At 45.7% G+C, this 17,281-nt stretch overlaps 1 protein-coding gene and 1 long non-coding RNA gene across 2 annotated transcripts in view; one reads left to right on the top strand and one right to left on the bottom strand.

Moving 5' to 3' along the window:
- SRRM4 (serine/arginine repetitive matrix 4) overlaps nucleotides 1–17,281 on the top strand; it is a 152,879-nt gene that overhangs the window by 126,261 nt on the left and 9,337 nt on the right. The window contains exons 9-10 of the mRNA XM_072802733.1: nucleotides 12,450–12,754; nucleotides 16,753–16,956. Coding sequence (XP_072658834.1) covers nucleotides 12,450–12,754; nucleotides 16,753–16,956 — 509 coding nt within the window. The remainder of the gene's footprint in view (nucleotides 1–12,449; nucleotides 12,755–16,752; nucleotides 16,957–17,281) is intronic.
- LOC140619400 (uncharacterized) overlaps nucleotides 1–17,281 on the bottom strand; it is a 40,325-nt gene that overhangs the window by 11,979 nt on the left and 11,065 nt on the right. The window contains exon 2 of the long non-coding RNA XR_012019294.1: nucleotides 1,641–1,698. This is a non-coding gene — a long non-coding RNA (uncharacterized lncRNA). The remainder of the gene's footprint in view (nucleotides 1–1,640; nucleotides 1,699–17,281) is intronic.

Below are 17,281 nucleotides of genomic sequence, written 5' to 3' on the forward strand. Positions count from 1 at the left end.
AGGCTCAGAGAGGTTACTGTCTGGGGTGAAGCCACAGAGCAAAGCAAGAGTGAATCTGATTTAGCAACCCACCATTGAATGGAATCATGTGATGCTTTCTCAGGTCAACAAAGAGGAGCCGGAATGTGACTTCAGATGCCAGGAAGTTTCCTGAGCAAGGGATGTAGGGTTGGAGCTGAACTCAGGTCCTAGCTTTGCTACTCCCTGGTTGTGTGGCTTTGGGAAAGTCACTTCACTTCTTTGAAACCCAGTGTTCTCATTGGTAAACATGAAATAATACCATTTTCATATGGGATTGTCGGGATTTCCAGTAAGATAAAGTATGCAAAGGCCTTTTGTTGATGCTAAAAGGACAGATACACAAAAGAGAGGAGACACAATATTGACATAGCCTACAATCGCAGTTGGCAGCTGGAAGGGACCTATCTCCTCTAGCTATGAGTAAATCTGAAATTTTCGGATGAGGTGAAAATGAGGAGAAGCTTGGGGTGCTTGCAGGAAGGTCAGAAAGGGAAGGTGATGATAAACACTAGTTGGTACTATCTGATGCAAGTTATCACCTGCAGTGCATTCTGAGAAGCTCTTCTTTACCAGTTGAGGCACCCTGTGCCTCATTTTGCTCAAATCCTTTGCCCAACTAGAACCATTTGCAACATTCCCAGGCGCCCCCTTTGTAGAGCTGTCTTGTGGTTGCTGGATATTTTGCATTTCCTCCTCTGCTGATGTCCTATTAAAGGTCTTTTCAAGATGGCAGAGAGTCTAGAGGTATGGGTGGGAGTCTTGGCTTGGCTGGACAATTCCTTCTACCCCTCCCGGCCCCAACTTCCTCACCTGGAAAATGAGCATGACAATCTCATTTGTCTCTCAGAGGAATTGTTGTGAAGTTAGAAATCAATTCAAAATAAAAGCAATTTAAAAATAAATAAAAATAAAAGCAATAAGAGGTAGAGAATTTAAGTGAGTCAAAATCACCCAGTCATTCTGGTCCTGGTATTTGTGGCAATCCACTTGGTGGCCCCAACTGGCCCTCGCTAAAAAGTGCCATTGGGAGCAGCTGGCTTGTTTGATCACCTGCCTGAGATGGTTTCCTAATAGGCTAGGTCTGTCAAGATGTTGCAAAAGGCTGGACGTTCCTTAAAAAAAAAAAAAAAAGAAAATGTGTGGTCCTCCCATACCAGCTGGTGAGGAACCAGATTGGCTGTTGGTTCTTGAAGACTCAATGTTTCCCATGGGCCCAACCCCTATCAGAAGAGCTGAAAGCTCACCCATATCTAGAAATGCCTGGCATTAAAGAGCTCACCTAGCACAATGCCCTGATTCCAAAAAGGGAAACTGGAAACCTGAGACTCAGAGAAGAGAATTACTTCCATGGGCTATCACAAGTCAAAGTCATTCAAAACACAGTGCTATGATGATGCCATCAAATACTGGCTCTGAGCTAGGGAGAGTTACTTAAACCTTTTTGAGTTACTGTTTCCTCATCTGTTAAAAAAATGCAGAGAATAAGTCTCTTCAAAAAACCCTGTTGTTAGGACAAAAGCAAAGTAATATTGTGAAGTATTGGGGTCTGGTGCTTGACACAGGGGAAAAACTCAGAAAATACCTGTGGGTGTTACAACTACAGCATTCCGGGTACTTACCAACCGTGGGACCTTGAGCAAGTTCCATAAACTTCCTGTGCTTCAGTTTTCTCTAAATCTGCAAAATGAGGCAAACAATGAGACCTGCCTCGGAAGAGGCATAGTGTGGAGATTCAGTGACTTAATGTAAGTAAATGTTTTAGATTGCAACAGGCAAGTGGGGAAATGCTTCATAGTCACTGCCGATAATAGTAGTGGCAGCAGTAAGAGTAGCCATGGAAATAGTAGTGGGGCAGTGACAATAGTTAGCAGCACTGGTAGTAGTAGGAGTAGTCATAGTAATCATAGTATGGCTCCAGGCCCGGGCTAGTCAGTGCATGACTTGGGACCAGGGCCAGGGCCCCCGCTGCCTCTGCTTTCAGCTTCCTCCATCCCAAATAGCAGCTGCAGCCCTAATGGCTAGCCCCACGCTACTCATAGTTGCCTGACTTCTGGGGGCATCAGATACCCCCAAGTCTAGCCCTCCAAGTGCCCTCCATGCTAGACTCTTTCTCCTCTTCTCTCCTGCAAAAGGCAGAGATGGATGAAGATGCCAGGTTGGACCAGGTTTTCTGAGAGTCCTGGCCCCAGGATTTTCCTGAGCTCCCTGGTAAAGAGAACAGCAAAGTCACTGCCCCTGAAAAACCCACCCAATCATTCATTCAAATCTGCCAGTTATCTCCCAAAACATCTATCAAGGGTTAAGCTCTGCCATGGCTCTCAGGATCTGGTGAATATAGAAGGGCCTGTGCCTTCTTAGGAGAGAGACAAAGTAAAAACTACAAAAGACAATGCACCACAATTAATGCAGAGATGCTGAGATGGGATAGGAGGAAGCAGGCAGGGAAGGGATACCAGGGTTAGTATTATGTTAAGGCAGAGAAGGCAACCACTGAGAAACTAGTGATGAAAAAGAATCAGGCAAAGGAAGCAGGAAACGGAGACTGGAGTCTGGGATGGAGGTGGAATTCCAGAGCAAGAGATGGGGTTCTGGAGTCTGGGATGGAGGTGGAATTCCAGAGCAAGAGATGGGGTTCTGGGGATAAACAGGAGCCTTAGCACAGAGGGTCTCCTACACCCTGGTTCCTGACATACTCCGCTGCAGGTATTTCAAATGCACGGCTCTTTAAAAAAATCAAAGACAGGCACATTACATCAAGGGGCATATTTGCATATATGAATATGCAAATTCAGGTTGTGTCTTATTGAAATCCTAGTTGGTAAGCTAAAGATAACCTGAAGCCCTCTTGCTCAGTCAGAGCCCAAATCCAAATGGAGGGTCCTAAGGAGATGATTTAGGGACCCTTCACAGCCCCATTCATGTTCTTTATCTCCACTCAACCATCTCTGTTCAAGGCATCAGGGAGACAGAGATGAATAAAACACTCTTCCTCAACCCCAGAGCTCAGTCTGGTAGTCAACAGAAGGCTGCACTACAGTGAGATAAGTAACTAGGGCTGAGATTGAGTCAGTGAGCACCAGTTCCTTCCCGGTTGTCAGAATATTCCAAAACTTGTGCGCTAGTTGGCTAATAGACACCACCCTACCCTCCAAGTCACCACCCTACCCTCCCTACCCTCCAAGTCAACAAAGCTACTCCCTCCCTCCCCTGGTACCTCGGGACTTCCTCACAGTTCAGCAACTAGAAAGTGCTACCTGACAGCCTTCAGTACCAAGGCCAGCTACCTTCGGATGGGGCAATGTCCATCCTCCCCAGTTGCTGAATACCCAGGCTATCCACCCTGGTGGTGATGGAAGTAAGTACAATGTAGAGAAGGGACAAGACAATGCTGTCTCCATGCCTGGGAGGGCATTACAAATAAGGGAACATTAGAGCTGGGCTTTGAAGGATGAGATGAAATGGAGATGACTAATGAATAAAAGGAGAGGGAGATACCTCTGTGTACCGGTACTTTTGTTAGAACAAAGGGACAAAAGTAAAGTAACATTAGAAACTGTCCCATACTTTACGCAGTTGTTGTTGTTGCTATTTGATCCACAGAGCAGTTCTTTGAGATAGATACAATTATTACCACCATTTTCAGACAGGAAAACAGGCTCACAGAGCTGAAGTAACTTCAGTAGGTGGCCCAGTTGGGAGGAAGGAGAGCTGGTGTGAATCGTGGCTTGTGTCTCAGAAGCTTCCTCTGATAGCCAGAGGACCAACTGGAGGACAGAGGGGTTAGTGGTGCCAAGGTTTGGCCAAGGCCTGGCCAAGTCCTTTCCCTGTTGTCACAGGGCACGGAGCTCTCTGTCAAGTGTGCCCTTACGGGAGAGGGAATCTGGAAGAGGGCTGATCACAATGGAAGCTAGACCAAGGAGAAGTGCGGGCTCCTTTTCTCCTCCTTCCACCTCCAGCTTGGGCCAGTAGTTGCCATGTGTACCTTCCCAACAAAAACCTGCAGATCCCATGACAAGAGAAGAAGGAGGAGGACGAGGAAGAGAAGAATGAGAGGAAGAGAAGGAAGAAGGAAAAAGGAAGGAGAAACAAGAGGAAGAGGAGGGAGAAAGAGAAAAGGAAGGAGAAAAAGAAGAGAAAGGAGAAAGAGAAGAGGAAGAAGAAGAGAAACAAGAGGAAGAGGGAGGAGAAAGAAAAGATGATGGAGAAAGAGAAAAGGGAGAGGGAGAAGAAGAGGAAGAAGAGAAACAAGAGGAGGAGGAAGGAGGAGAAGAGGAAAAAAGAGAAAAGGAAGAAGAACAGGAAAGACAGCAGAAAGAACCTGGGGTCCATAAAAAAGAGCCTTGTGAAACCTGTCAACGGGGGAGGCTGTAGAGGGCACTGAGGAAGTCATGGGCTTTGAGGCAGATCTGTAGACTCTGGGGTTCTTGATCTTGCCTCCCTGGGTGACCCTGGGTAACAACAACAACCAAGACCAATTGAGCACCTACCATGTGCCAGGTGCTAGGCTGAATTCTTCACCTGTGCCACCTCATCGATTTCTTATAATAGCTCTTCAAGGGAACTTCTACTAATATGTCCATTTTACATTGAGGAAGCCATGGCCTAGAACAACTCAGTGGAAGGCAGCTAAATGAAATGGAGAAATTAGGATCCAAACACGAAAGTGTGCCCTCAGAATCCATGTGCTTAACGACATGACTTCCCTTGTGTCATTTCACTTCCCTGGGCCTCGGCATCCCCATCTATACTTCAGGCTAATAATCATACCTATTTCATAGGGTGGTTGTGAGGATGGAGTGAGTTGAGGTATCCATTCATTTAAAAAAAAATTGCATTCAGCACCTACTGTGTGCCAGACACTGTTCCAAGTGCTAGGTGAGCAGCAGTAAACAAGACAGACAAGGATCCTAGCCTCATTCAATTTCAGTTCTGTGTGAGCAGTTTCGCCCAATGCACAGGACATAACTAGCACTCAATATGCAGTCGTTGCTAGCGTTATTATTTGTCATCGCAGTGGTTATATTAAGCTTACTCCTAATCATCCTAGCTGTGATGTTTTTGAAGTATCTCTGGGTTCAAAAAGCTTAATCATATCTACAATCTGAGGTGAATTTCAGAATAAGCCTAGGAGAAAGATAGGATGAAAGGATGCATCCCATTTTGCAGACAGGGAAAAGGAGGCTAAGGGAGACCATGTGGTAGCCCCAGCCTTCGGACCCCGATCCAGGCTCTCACACATTCTGCAAAAGCCTTCGAGCTCTCACTCAGCCAAGAGACTCCACGTGCCACACCATTCACTGCAGTTGCGAGCAGAGAGGGACCAGAAGAATGCGGAGGAAGGGCGGTATGAGACGGGCACTTGGACCTGTTGTGGTGGTGGTGATTTTTTAATGGAAAGTGGCATAGCATTGTTAACTTTTACTTTTACCATGTCAGTTCGGAATAAAAGAAAAGCACCATTTTCTATCACGAAAGTGACATCTTACCACCAGAAGAGGTGGTACTGACATGGCCTCCGACGCAAGGATGAGCCCTTAAATCAAATGCATTTAGCTGGATGAAAAACTCATTACATTGAACTTAACTTGTCTCCATTTCAATTTGGCCTGGTGCAAAATTTGTCTGAGTGGATCCATATAGAGATTGAGAACCCGTAGGCTGGGGGCAGCAGGGAGGATTTCAGGGGAATGTTAGCCCCAGAGCTGCCATCTCCCCTCAACTTCCCGCCTGGGCTGGGGACGGGGTGGTGGTGGCAGAGACGGAGGAAGCCAGGCCACAAACATGGGCCCAAAGTCAATTGCAGTTGCACTGCCCCATGGGATCGCCCCAGCCCTGAAGGACTCCCATCATCTTCTTGTCCCCGCATCCCGCCTCCTCTCACACGGACTCACAAAGGTCAAGGAACCCATTCTTTTTCTGTCTTCCTAATTAGTGTACAAAGGAAGATGAACAACAGCAAGGAAAATAAACTTAATGTCTTTGTGAAACAAAAGGATTTTTTTTTTTAAGGAATAACCAGAACCCTCTAGCAAAAAGCTCTGCCATGCAGCTCTATATTCACATGAGAATTTCCAGTCCCCCATATGGCAGGGAGGGGAAAAAAATTTATAGCCATCTCTCTCCATGGGGCCATTTGAAGCTCAGTAAATGGACTTGTTCAGTTTAATTGGAATTCTCTTCTTGATTGTATTTTTGTAACCTATTAGGCCGTGCTGCCTCTTGATCTCAGAATTCAGCTGAAATTAAATTTTGAAGTGTAAGTGAGAGGTTGCCTTTTTTCCCTGTTCTTGATTAAATAATGATTTGAAACAAAAACAATAAATAACAGTGCCAGCTTCCCTGGAGGGCTGAGAGAGACTCCCAGTGAAATACCAGGAGCTGGGGTTGGTGGTGGGGGGGATTTAATTACTTATTAGAAAAACCCACGTGTTAACATTGAGTATATTAAGGAACAAGGAGATGAGTCAAGCTTATGGTTTCAAGAGGAAAAAAAAAATCGGAGCTTCACATTGGAGGGGGCCAAGGGAGTAAAAGGAAAATGCTTGTTTGCTTTCTTCCAATGGCCATGAGTTTGTGAAATACAGTTTGTCCTTAGGGAGGAAAAAAATCTGAGATTAGCGATCCTGATCCAGAAGGGAGGATCTTGTCAGGGTCTGGCTTTGGTCTTCTGGTTCCTTCCATTGGCAAGAGCCTAAGAGGGATGAAAAGGATTGAGATGGAGAGGATGGAGCAATCCATTTCATAGTTCTGGAAGGGAGAGATGGAGCATACAGGATTCACTGTGTTTGTGGTGCTTTTGGAGTGGTCAGGGTGGCAGCAGACACTAAGAAGAGAGGGTCACAAACTCAGATGTCTCAGGGGCTAGCCTTAATAAATATAAGCATCTGGGATCACAGAGGGCTGGGGGCCAAAAAAGTTTACGCCCCGCCTAAAACGGGCAGCTGCATTCTCTCAAGCTGATTCTTAGCGAGCAGAAATGTGAACCAAGCATTGTCAGATCCTATTCTTCAGCACAAACTAGAAATAGAGCTGTTATGTGAAACTACCCCATTCTACAATGTTGGCAACTAATTCAAATTTACTGTCAAGCAGGCTATGTATCTAAGTACATATATACTAAGTGGGCTAAAGAAAACGTGGCTAAAGCAAAACATAGCTTGGCCTGTTGGTTTTCCGATGGTGATTTGGGATGTTGAAGCAGACACTGTTCATTTACATCCCTTCACACTCTCCACTTCAGGGCACAAGGCCAGCTCCCGCTCCTGGAAGATGCTCTGTGGCCACCAAAGACTACTTTGCTTGGTCGTGCAGCAGTAGGAGCACACTAGAGAAATGACACCCACTGGGTGCAGCCTTCAGTCTATGAGTGGTGGAGAACTGGTGTATAAATATCCCAGCTCCCTCCTTGGTTGGGTTAGTTCCTCACTGGCTTCCAGAGTGTCCTCCGACTGCCTTCCATGATAGCTGGTTTGATAACCTATCTTTCATTGGCTCTTCTCCCTCATCTCATTTCCCCACTCCCCTACAGAAGTTCCTTATCCTCTCAAATAAACTACTAGCATTCAAATTCCTGTCTTGATTTTGGGGATAATCCACATTAAGACAGATTTTTTTTCATCTTGTAATTAAACAGATCTTACAGTGGCTGAGCTTTTATGCCAAGCCCCACAGGTAGGCCTTTGTGAAGACAGAAAAAGGACAAGGCTGATATGGAGGAAGGGGTCAGAGTAGACCAAAGAGGAGTGCCCTGGATGAGGGCTCCAGGTCTTAAACCAGGGCCCCATGTACCCTGAGGGCATTGTTCCTGGACAACTGTGGGTATAGAATGACTCCTCCTAGCAAGTATCTTGAGCATCGTTTTTGCAGCCTAACCGGGAGGACAGGGGCCAAGGTCAATTAATGCCCAACAGATGAAGATCTCTTCAAAAATGAATTTTGAGAGGGCTGTTATCTAAATGAGGAGCAAGGAGGAGCCATCTTCTCATGTCAATATCGAGTGAACAACTATTGACATCTTATGTGAGTGAGTACTTGTCTAGGAAGGAGCAGAGACAAGAACACAGAGGCCTCCATTGTCTGCCTATCATGAAGGTCTTCTGTGCATTATCATGGCTGTCACACACCCCAACACACACACACACACACACACACACGCATTCTATCTCTGGCTCCCCTCAATATCTTTCCTCATCTTTGCATGGAGTGAATAGAGAGCTCTGGAGAAGGTGGAGTCTAAAACTAAGAAGCCATTAAACTATCCAGATGAGTCTGGCCAAGGGAGCATTGTTTTCTAACGCCTGACCCAGAAGGAGCACCTTTTTATAATCTGAACAAAGTATGAGCTAACAGCCCTATTATGTGCAAGTGGCCAGATCCAGCCACTTTTCTAAGCTTACCTCCTAGAGTAGTAAAGAGTGGAAGGGAAGTAAGGAGACCAAGCATAGTTTGTTTCATCTGGAAGTCTTCTCAGAACTGGAGCTTTTCATCTCAGCCTGGAACTTAGGCTTTTGAGAATGCACTAGGACTCAGTTCTAAAGTTATCTCTTGATCACACAGCCAACCCTGAGCTGGTCTTGAGATACCAGCCTTCAGCTAATAATCCACCTCGTTTTTTTAGAACTATTTTGAATATGATGGGGGTCAGTCCCTCCTTTAAAAAGCCATCAAATTCCCAAGTTGGCAGTTACCCAGTTGGACCTCCCCAGGGTCTGATGACAGCCATTTCACCACTGAATTAAGTTAGGATGGGCCCAGGCTCCCAAGTTCAGTCTTGTAAGGGGCTATGGAGCAGCTTTACTCATTTAGCCAAATATAGTGAGCACTTACTTACTCTGTGCCAGGCACTGGTGGTTACTTGGGTATAGTACCAAACTGGTCATGCATGGCATCTGTCTTCAACAAACTCCCACTCAGATGGAGAGACAGGCAATAAAACAAGCAATGTTACCCCACTGAGTAACAGTGCTGTGGCACACAGAAGCAACTCATTTTTGAAAGAGTGAACGAATGAAAGGTCAAATGAATGAATGAACTATGGAGTGTTGTGCCATCCTGATCTGGGGGATTAGAGAAGGCATTCTGGAGGAGGTGATATATAATATGGAGGATGTATAAATTTAGTCGATATGAAATGGACTAATGGGGAAGAGTATTCTAGGCAGAGGAAATGGCATGTGCAAATGGCCTGGGGTTGGGAGAGCAAGACATCGCAAAACCAAGAAAATTCTAACCGATTGGCTTAGGTTGTAGAGGCCACTGTGGGGGTATGTGGAAGAGATGAGGTCTGTGATCTGAGTTGGGTTGTAAAGGATATTGTCACCCATGTTGAAGAATTTATATTCATCAAAAGAAATGAGACTTTTAAACAAGCAGGAGATGTTGATATTTTCAGGCACTAGGGTTAACCCAATGAGAACATTCCAGAGGACCTTTATCTCTATTTTCTCTGTATAAAGCATCATGCTTTATACAGTTCTCAGTTATAATTACACAGGTTACACGTGGATAATGGTCATGGTCAGGTGGAGACATGCTGAAAGTGTATAAGTGAGCTCAGGGTATAGGGATGAGAAGGTGAACAGGGCAAAGTTCCCTTCTGTTTCCATCAGCCTGGAGGGGCCTCACACTCAGGAACTCCTTGCCCATGGGGACCCACGATGCACCAGGACAAATGCTTTGAAAATTGGCAGTCAGGGCTGGGAACAAGTATCCGGGGAGAGGAAGGCCAGTCTGGATGCCCCCAAGTAGCAAGTCAGTTATCATGGATAGAAAATGGAGGCCATTATACTCACAGGCCCCTGGTTCCCTCCAAAAATGGCTTGCCTGATTCACTTGTGATATTCTGACCACCAAACATTCACCATTTCCGAGGCAAAGATTATCTGTACCCATCCTTGGACCAAGGCCCAGTCCAAGAGCCCATCAGACCCCATGACGTTTTCTCATTCCTGACAGAGGTGGTAGAAATACACGTGTTGCCTTTGAACTCCCGGAGATGGGGAAGATCAGCTTCCCTACTGCAAATAGGAAGACAAATGGAGGCACTGAATGGGAACAGGGCCTTTTGCGGTCCCTTGTCTCAGACCAAAGCTCCCCAGATCACCAAGCACATAAAGTGGCCGCTGTGCTAGGTAGAACTAGGTAGAGCTGGACCATCACTTTGTCTGTGTGCAAAGCCTATGGGAGAATCCACAAAGGAAGTTCCACCTCCCCAGCCCAAAAGCTGACATCCTGAGCCACCAGAGTTTGCTGTTACCCTCATAGTTCTGGTGTCTCTGTCTCACCCTCATGACCAGTTGCTGAGAAGGCAGAAATGGTTCTCTAAGAAAGTCCAAAAGTCCCACTCCTTTAGGCACAAGGCACAAGGAATAAGGGGTATGAAGGAAGCAGGCTCTTGATGGTCAGGCTTCACTAATATTCATGGGGCCCAGCGCAAGAGTAGAGAAGGAGGCCCACATACTAGATATCTGAATGTTTATAAGTCAAGCCAGCAAACAAACACAATATGTTCTCCTATCTTGGCAAACATACCTTTAAAATGATCCGGAAAGTCCGGGTTGATTTTAGAATCTCAGCCCCCTCAGAGTGGCTGGCAATAGCATGGCAGTGTGTTGTGGGGGACCCTGCCTCAAGGCCCTGGTCCCTCCCTTTCTCCTCCTACCGCTCCCACCAACCTACACCATGGGCCTCCCACACATGCACGTGGACACCTCAGCCTGAACATTAAAGCTCTGTCCAAATGGCCACCCTTGGACCTAAGAGTGTGCAAACCTGAAGCAAGGTGTGTCCCCAGGAGAAGAGATCCATAGATGAGCCTGCAGAGTCCCTGGCAGGGGGCTCAGAGGCCATTTAAACAGAGAATTCTGGGGTCTCAGCTACCCATAAGGTAGTATCAGGGGAAGTGGTTTCCAGGTAGTACCCTCCCAGCTCCACAGATTTCTTGCCTCATAAGGATGGTAATTGCTGGAGGAGACCCAAGGCAGGAGTCCGACTTGCCCATGGCTAAATAAGCATAGTACTGTTGGCAGGGGCCAGACCAGACCCCCTGTGTCATCACAGCTGTGACACTGGTCTGAATATCTAAAGAAAACCATCCACTGCCTTCCCAAGGGCTGGTTCCACCCCCTTTCCTCCTCCATCTGTCCCAGATTAGATCCAAACAGGACTCTGGGACCCCCCCAATTCCCATTCACCCCAAAGCCAAATGTCCAAGTGCCCCCCCCCCATCCCAAAGCGCTTTGTCACAAGCACACACCCTCTGGATCTTGACACATAGATGGAGGCAAATCCTAGCACTCCCACACACACACACTGCGTCTTCAGCAAGGGTTTCTTGATCCAACTTGGGTACCAAGGGACGAACAAGGTTACCGTTGATGGCTTGAGGTCCCCTTGCTGAGAAAACCAAATTGAAGTGATGCCTCAACCTCTTAGGAACACTGCAAAAAACCAAAACTCAAAGCTCAGAGCCAAGTGTGAGGGTGTGCAGAAAGGTGTGTGTTTTTTCTTGTCAATTTCGACTCTAATGATGGACTGACGTTGCCCGCTCTTCCCTTTCTCTTACACCTTACCTACGTACTAAAGGAGGAGCTCTTGCTTGGTAAGTGGATAAAATCCGCAAAGACATGAGAGAATTTATTAGAAGCCACTCGAGAGCCTTAGCTACCTTCTCCAGGGGGAAAAGGACACACACAGATATCTGTAGAGAGCTTTTGTTTTCGTTTGTTTTCAGTCAGACTATTTGACTTCCATTTTTTTTGTCCCCCTTTCTTTTCCCCTTTAGTTGAAAAAGACCAAAATGTCATTTTGTGACCTTGACTTTATATTAAAAAAAAAAAAAAACTCTCTTTATTTCATTTCTTTTCCCCATGCGATATTTGTGTAGGGTTCTATGCAGGGAACTTTTTATTTAAAAAAAAAAAAAGTCAAATTCGTTTGAGGATTTGGTTGAAGTTTAAGATTTTGGCTTTATCTCTCTCTTTTGTTTTTAAGTTAAAAGATACATGTTTTTCATGCCCATGGTCCCATTTCTTTTCCCCCTTCCCCTTCCTTTATTTTTATTATTGTTTTAGGTTAAGGGTGTTACACACACCCCCCTTTCGATTGAGTTGTCACTTTTGTTTGAGTTAATTCATTAGAAATTAAATTTTGTATAATTTCCTTTTTCTTTGGTTTAATCTGGATCGCATGCTTTTTCTCTGCATGATACCTAAATCTTCCAGTTATTCTAGCAGGGGGTAAAAAAAAAATCTCCTTTCTGTGGAATTCTTTCAGGAATTTGTGCTTTTGTTTTTTTTGGCGTCTCTCTTTCCTCTTCTCTCTCTTTCCTTTCGTTACAGTGCATCATGACGGTAAACATTTCTTGGTTATTTAGACACAACACACAGGCCCAGTGATCAGCAGTGTCCAACGGGTGTTTTTGCTTTCAGATCACTGGGTCGGGGTCTGCAGCTGACCTCTTTACCAAAACAGCCAGCCCGCTCACCACCTCCCGAGGACGCTCCCAGGAGTATGACTCAGGCAATGACACCTCTTCACCACCCTCCACGCAAATCAGCTCAGCCAGGTCGCGGGGTCAAGAGAAGGGGAGCCCCAGTGGGGGCCTAAACAAAAGCCGGGAGCTCAACTGTGGCAACACATCGGATTCAGGGAACTCCTTCACCACCTCCTCACCCCAGAACAAGGGGGCCACTTTGGAGAATCTCTCCCCTACCAGCAGGGGCAGAGAGTCAAGGTCAGTGTCACTGAGGTGGAGAACGGGTGGGGGAGGGGCGATATGCCTTATCTCCACTATCTCAGTCTTTCACCTTAGCCCTATACCCACCTACTTCCCACCCCTAACCCAGGAGCCTTTGATTTGCAAGAGAGAAAAGACTCAAACTGGCAAAAAATTTTGGGGGTGGGGGGCATGAGGTGGGGACAAGGACATCAGCTTCAGGTACACCTTGATCCAGGGACTCAAAAATACATCATTGAGAATCTGTCTTTCCCATTACATGTCTCATCTCTGCTTCCTTCTCTATTGGGTTCATTCTCAAGCAGATCCTCCTAAAGCATGGGCACATGTGCCAAGCAGCATTCACATATGCCAACCATTCTATCGGTTTAGCCAGCCAGTGGAAGGAGAACACTCCTTTCCCCAAAATTTAGCAAAATACCAGGGAAGATTCTCATTGTTTCGTCCATGTTGGGTCATTTGCCCACCCTTGGACCAATCACTGTGGCCCAGGAGATGCTGTGCTCTTGGCAAGAATTTGTCACATGCCACCATCAGAGTTCGTGAGAAGTCTTCCCACATACACAAAACATAGGGGATGTCTGGTTCTCTGAAGGAAAAGTCAGGATACTGATATCAGGGAGGATGGAGGCTGGGCAGGCAAAAAGTTTTACCAGTAATCTCAGGAGAAAGCCTAACATTAAATTCATTTAAAGTCCCTGCTATTTAAAAACATTCAAATGCACTGAAAACTTGTGTCAATGCAGAAACCTGTTCCTGGATGTTTATAGCAGCTTTATTCATACTTGCCCAAACTTGGTATCAACTAAGACATCCATCAGTAGGTGAATAAGCTGTAGTACATCCACACAATGGAATATTACTCAGCACTAAAGAGAAATGAGCTATCAAGCCATGAAAAGACATGGAGGAAATTTAAATGAGTGGAAGAAACCAATCTGAAGGCTACATATGGTATGATTCCAACTCTATGATATTCTGGAAAAGGCAAAAAAAAAAAACTATGGAGACAGTAAGCAGATCAGTGGGTAGAGAGAGGTAGAGAGGGCAGGTGGTAGGGAGGGATGAACAGGTGCAGTACGGATTCTGTACGACACTGCAATGGTGAATACATATTCTACATTTGTCAAAACCCATTAAGTTCACAAGAGTGAATGCTAATGGAAACTGTGGACTTTGGGGTGGTGGAGTGTCAGCGGAGGTTCACTGTAACAAATGTATCGCTCTTGTGTGGGATGTTGATAGTAGGATGGGTTGTAGATGCACAGAGTACAGAGAGTTCCCATAGACCTGCAACCTGTGTGTGAGCATGTGTGCATGTGCACATGCGCGCACACACCCATGTATAGTGTGTGTCTCTTAGTGCACTTGCTAGATGCAGTTTTCCTGCAGAGAACCCTTCCGTGCAGTTGCTTATGAGCCAGTTATAATTCTACTTCATTACCCCTTACCCTCTCATTCAAGAAATCACAGCAAAATGCTAATCACTGAGGATAATGTCACAATAATAGCTAGTAAAAATCGCTGATCATTTACTCTAGATCATTCATGCAGTTACTTATCCCTCTCCTGGTTATCAGGTACCTCCGATAAGCCAACCACTCAGCTTGGTGCTGGAGAAATAAAAATAGCATGATCCTTTTTCTCTGGAGCATATAATTAATGAGGTAGATGCAAGAGGAGTGGAAAAGGTTTGCTGGTACATTCTGCAAGGCTAACAGTGGGGTCTTCTTTCTTCTGGGGGTGGGAGCCTGCTTTTGTTTGGAGTGGCCAAGATGTCAGGATGATAGCCCCAAAGCCTTAGCAGTGAAGCAGTTAAAGGCTGCTTTAAGGACAGAGCGCCCTTTCTTCCCAACACGTAGCCCACTTCAGTTCTGGACAAACAGCTTGGCTTCCACATGTAGCCTCTGGTTTGCCTGCCCTAGGACATCCCTGGCCTCAGTTCACACCCAAGCTTGCCTGGGAGCTGGAGCTGGGTCAAACCAAACATCAATGTCTCCAAGAAGAGACAGTGAAATTCCCGGATGAGAGAGGGAGGACGAGTGTCTACTTTTATACTCCATAGCAGAAAAGAAAGAAAAAGAACCAGAATAGCAATAGTAATAACAACTGATAATAACAATGACTGCTAATATGTGTCGAGCCCTGATTATATGCAAGGGTCCACACTGAGTGCTTGCCATGGATAATCTTCCTTAACTCCTCATAGAACCTTTATGGGATAAGTATTAGCATTGACCTCTTTTAGCTGGTGGGGAAACTGAGACTCAGAGTAGTTAAGAAACTCAGTTAATAAGGGACAGCACTGGGATTCAAACACAGATCTGTCATAGCACTGAAGCTAAAGTCTAAGTGGCATCTAGCTGTTACCTGCTTCTTTTAATCTACATGGACAGCCAAGTTAAATAATTTAAACTCAGCCTTTCATTTTGAAATACAAATGATCTCTAAATTAATGATTATTTATGTCATGTCAGCAATGAGCAGAAGGCTGAATGGAAGAGACATTATCAGCTTTAAATCCATGGAACCTTGGAGAGTAAAGGTTGGGGACTGGTGAGGTGACAGGGACAGGGGCTTTGAAGCTGGACAGATGAGAGCTTGAGACTCTGGGTAGCCTTGAGGAAGTAACTAACCCTTCTGAGTCTTCTCTTTAAATTGGAGAGGCTAGCACCAATTTCTTGAGGTGGTTGGGAGGGCATCCATGACAATATGTTTCTTCACAACTATTTATTCATGACCTTGGACAGATGTGAGATGCTGGGATACAGTATCTAGAATCGAGTCCTCTCCCCCAAGGAGTTCAATAGCCAAGGGGGAGGAAAAGAAAAATGTAAGACCAAGTGAGTTCTTCCAGGGACAGGGGATGCATAGAGGCTAGGGGCTGCGGTAACATATGGAAAGCCACCCAACTAGATGCAGGGAGATGTCAAGGAAAGCCTCCCAGAAAAGGTGTGGTCAAACTGAAGTCTGAACCATGAATAGTTATTGTCAGGTGAGGAGGGGAAGGAAGAGGGTTCCAGGCAGTGGGAATGTTCTAAAGCCTGGAGACAGGGAAAGAACAGGCATATTCCAGGACAAACAAGTAGTCTATCATGGCTGGAGTCAAGAGAGGAAAGTGCCAAGAGGTGAAACTGGAGGGGTAAGCGGGGCCAGATAATGATGAGCCTGGAAACCATATTAACATGATTGGAACTTGACTCTTGGCTCAAACCAAATGAACAGGTCCTTACTGAGAACTCAACGTGAGCTTCACATGGCTCTAAGCAGGGTGGGAATACAGAGGACAGGATCCTGTCATTGGGTGATTTTGAACAACCGTTCACTCTTTTTGGGTCCCAATTCCCCCATCTGCAAAATGGGCTACATCAAAGCTTCCCAAACTTGAACCACCTGTATGGCCCCTTGTTGATTTTAATCACATCCCTATACTACTGATATTATTTTAATAAACTCACTTTTTTATATAAGGAAACTTACATTACTACCTTACATAGAAAATTTGTAGCACTTGTCCTAAATAGAAAGCATTTGCAAAATACATGATTTATATATGAAAATACATAAAGACAGTGTATTTAATTCTAGTTAGCAACAGTTGCCTTCCCAAGGCTCTGAGCACCATGTCTGGGTGACTGCCAGTATTACAGAGATAGTGGAAAACCCACTACTACCCAACCCATTCTCATTAATGTAACCAGGATTAAAAAAGACTCCAAAGGAAATAAATGTCTATGTGATTTGGTGTTATTTACCATTATGCCCACTGACCTAAAATCCTCTGAAGTGCCCTTGTGGAATGTGTTCCCCTCTGTTCCTATTCCTCTAACATCTGTGCTCTGGAAAGTCTTTCCAGAGGCAGTAAGATGGGAATAGGTGGAAAGGGGTTTCTGAGAGTACCACAGCCTAGGCAAAGGTAGGCAGAGGAGTATCAGCAGATGCCTCCAGATCGGCAGGCAAGCCAGTGCTGACAGGAGTTCTCCCCACATCTGCAGAGGATTTCAGTCGCCATGTCTGGAATGTGCAGAGGTGAAGAAGTCTGGTTTGGTCCCATCCACAGCCCGGAGCTCCCCTATGAGAGGTTGCTCCCGCAGCCCTTCTTATGCCAGCACCCGCTCTTCCAGCCACTCCTCCCGATCCCCAAACCCCAGAGTCTCCCCCAGGTACACCCGAAGCCGATCCACCTCCTCTGGAAAAAGGTGAGTGCAGTTTTGGCCTCTGATCTGCAGAGCTTTCCTCCTTAGGGAGCTAGTTATGGTAACTGGAAATGTCCTTTGGCCCTGGTGGGGGGCGGGGGGGGGAGGTCAGACAGATGAGTTTGAATGCCCACTGTACCCATTCCTAGCTGGTGGCTCAGATAACCTCTCTGAGCCTCAGTTTCCTTATCTGCAAAATGAAAACATTCACCTCTCAGTGTCTTTGTTTCCCAATCTGTGGAATGAGATTGATAATAGTACCTCGCCCTACAATGTGTTGAGGATTCAATGAGAAATGCACACAAAGCATTAATTCAATGAAATACCT

Source organism: Canis lupus, chromosome 27 (genome assembly GCF_048164855.1).
Source record: "Canis lupus baileyi chromosome 27, mCanLup2.hap1, whole genome shotgun sequence".
In the NCBI taxonomy this organism is placed as follows: Eukaryota; Metazoa; Chordata; class Mammalia; order Carnivora; family Canidae; genus Canis; species Canis lupus.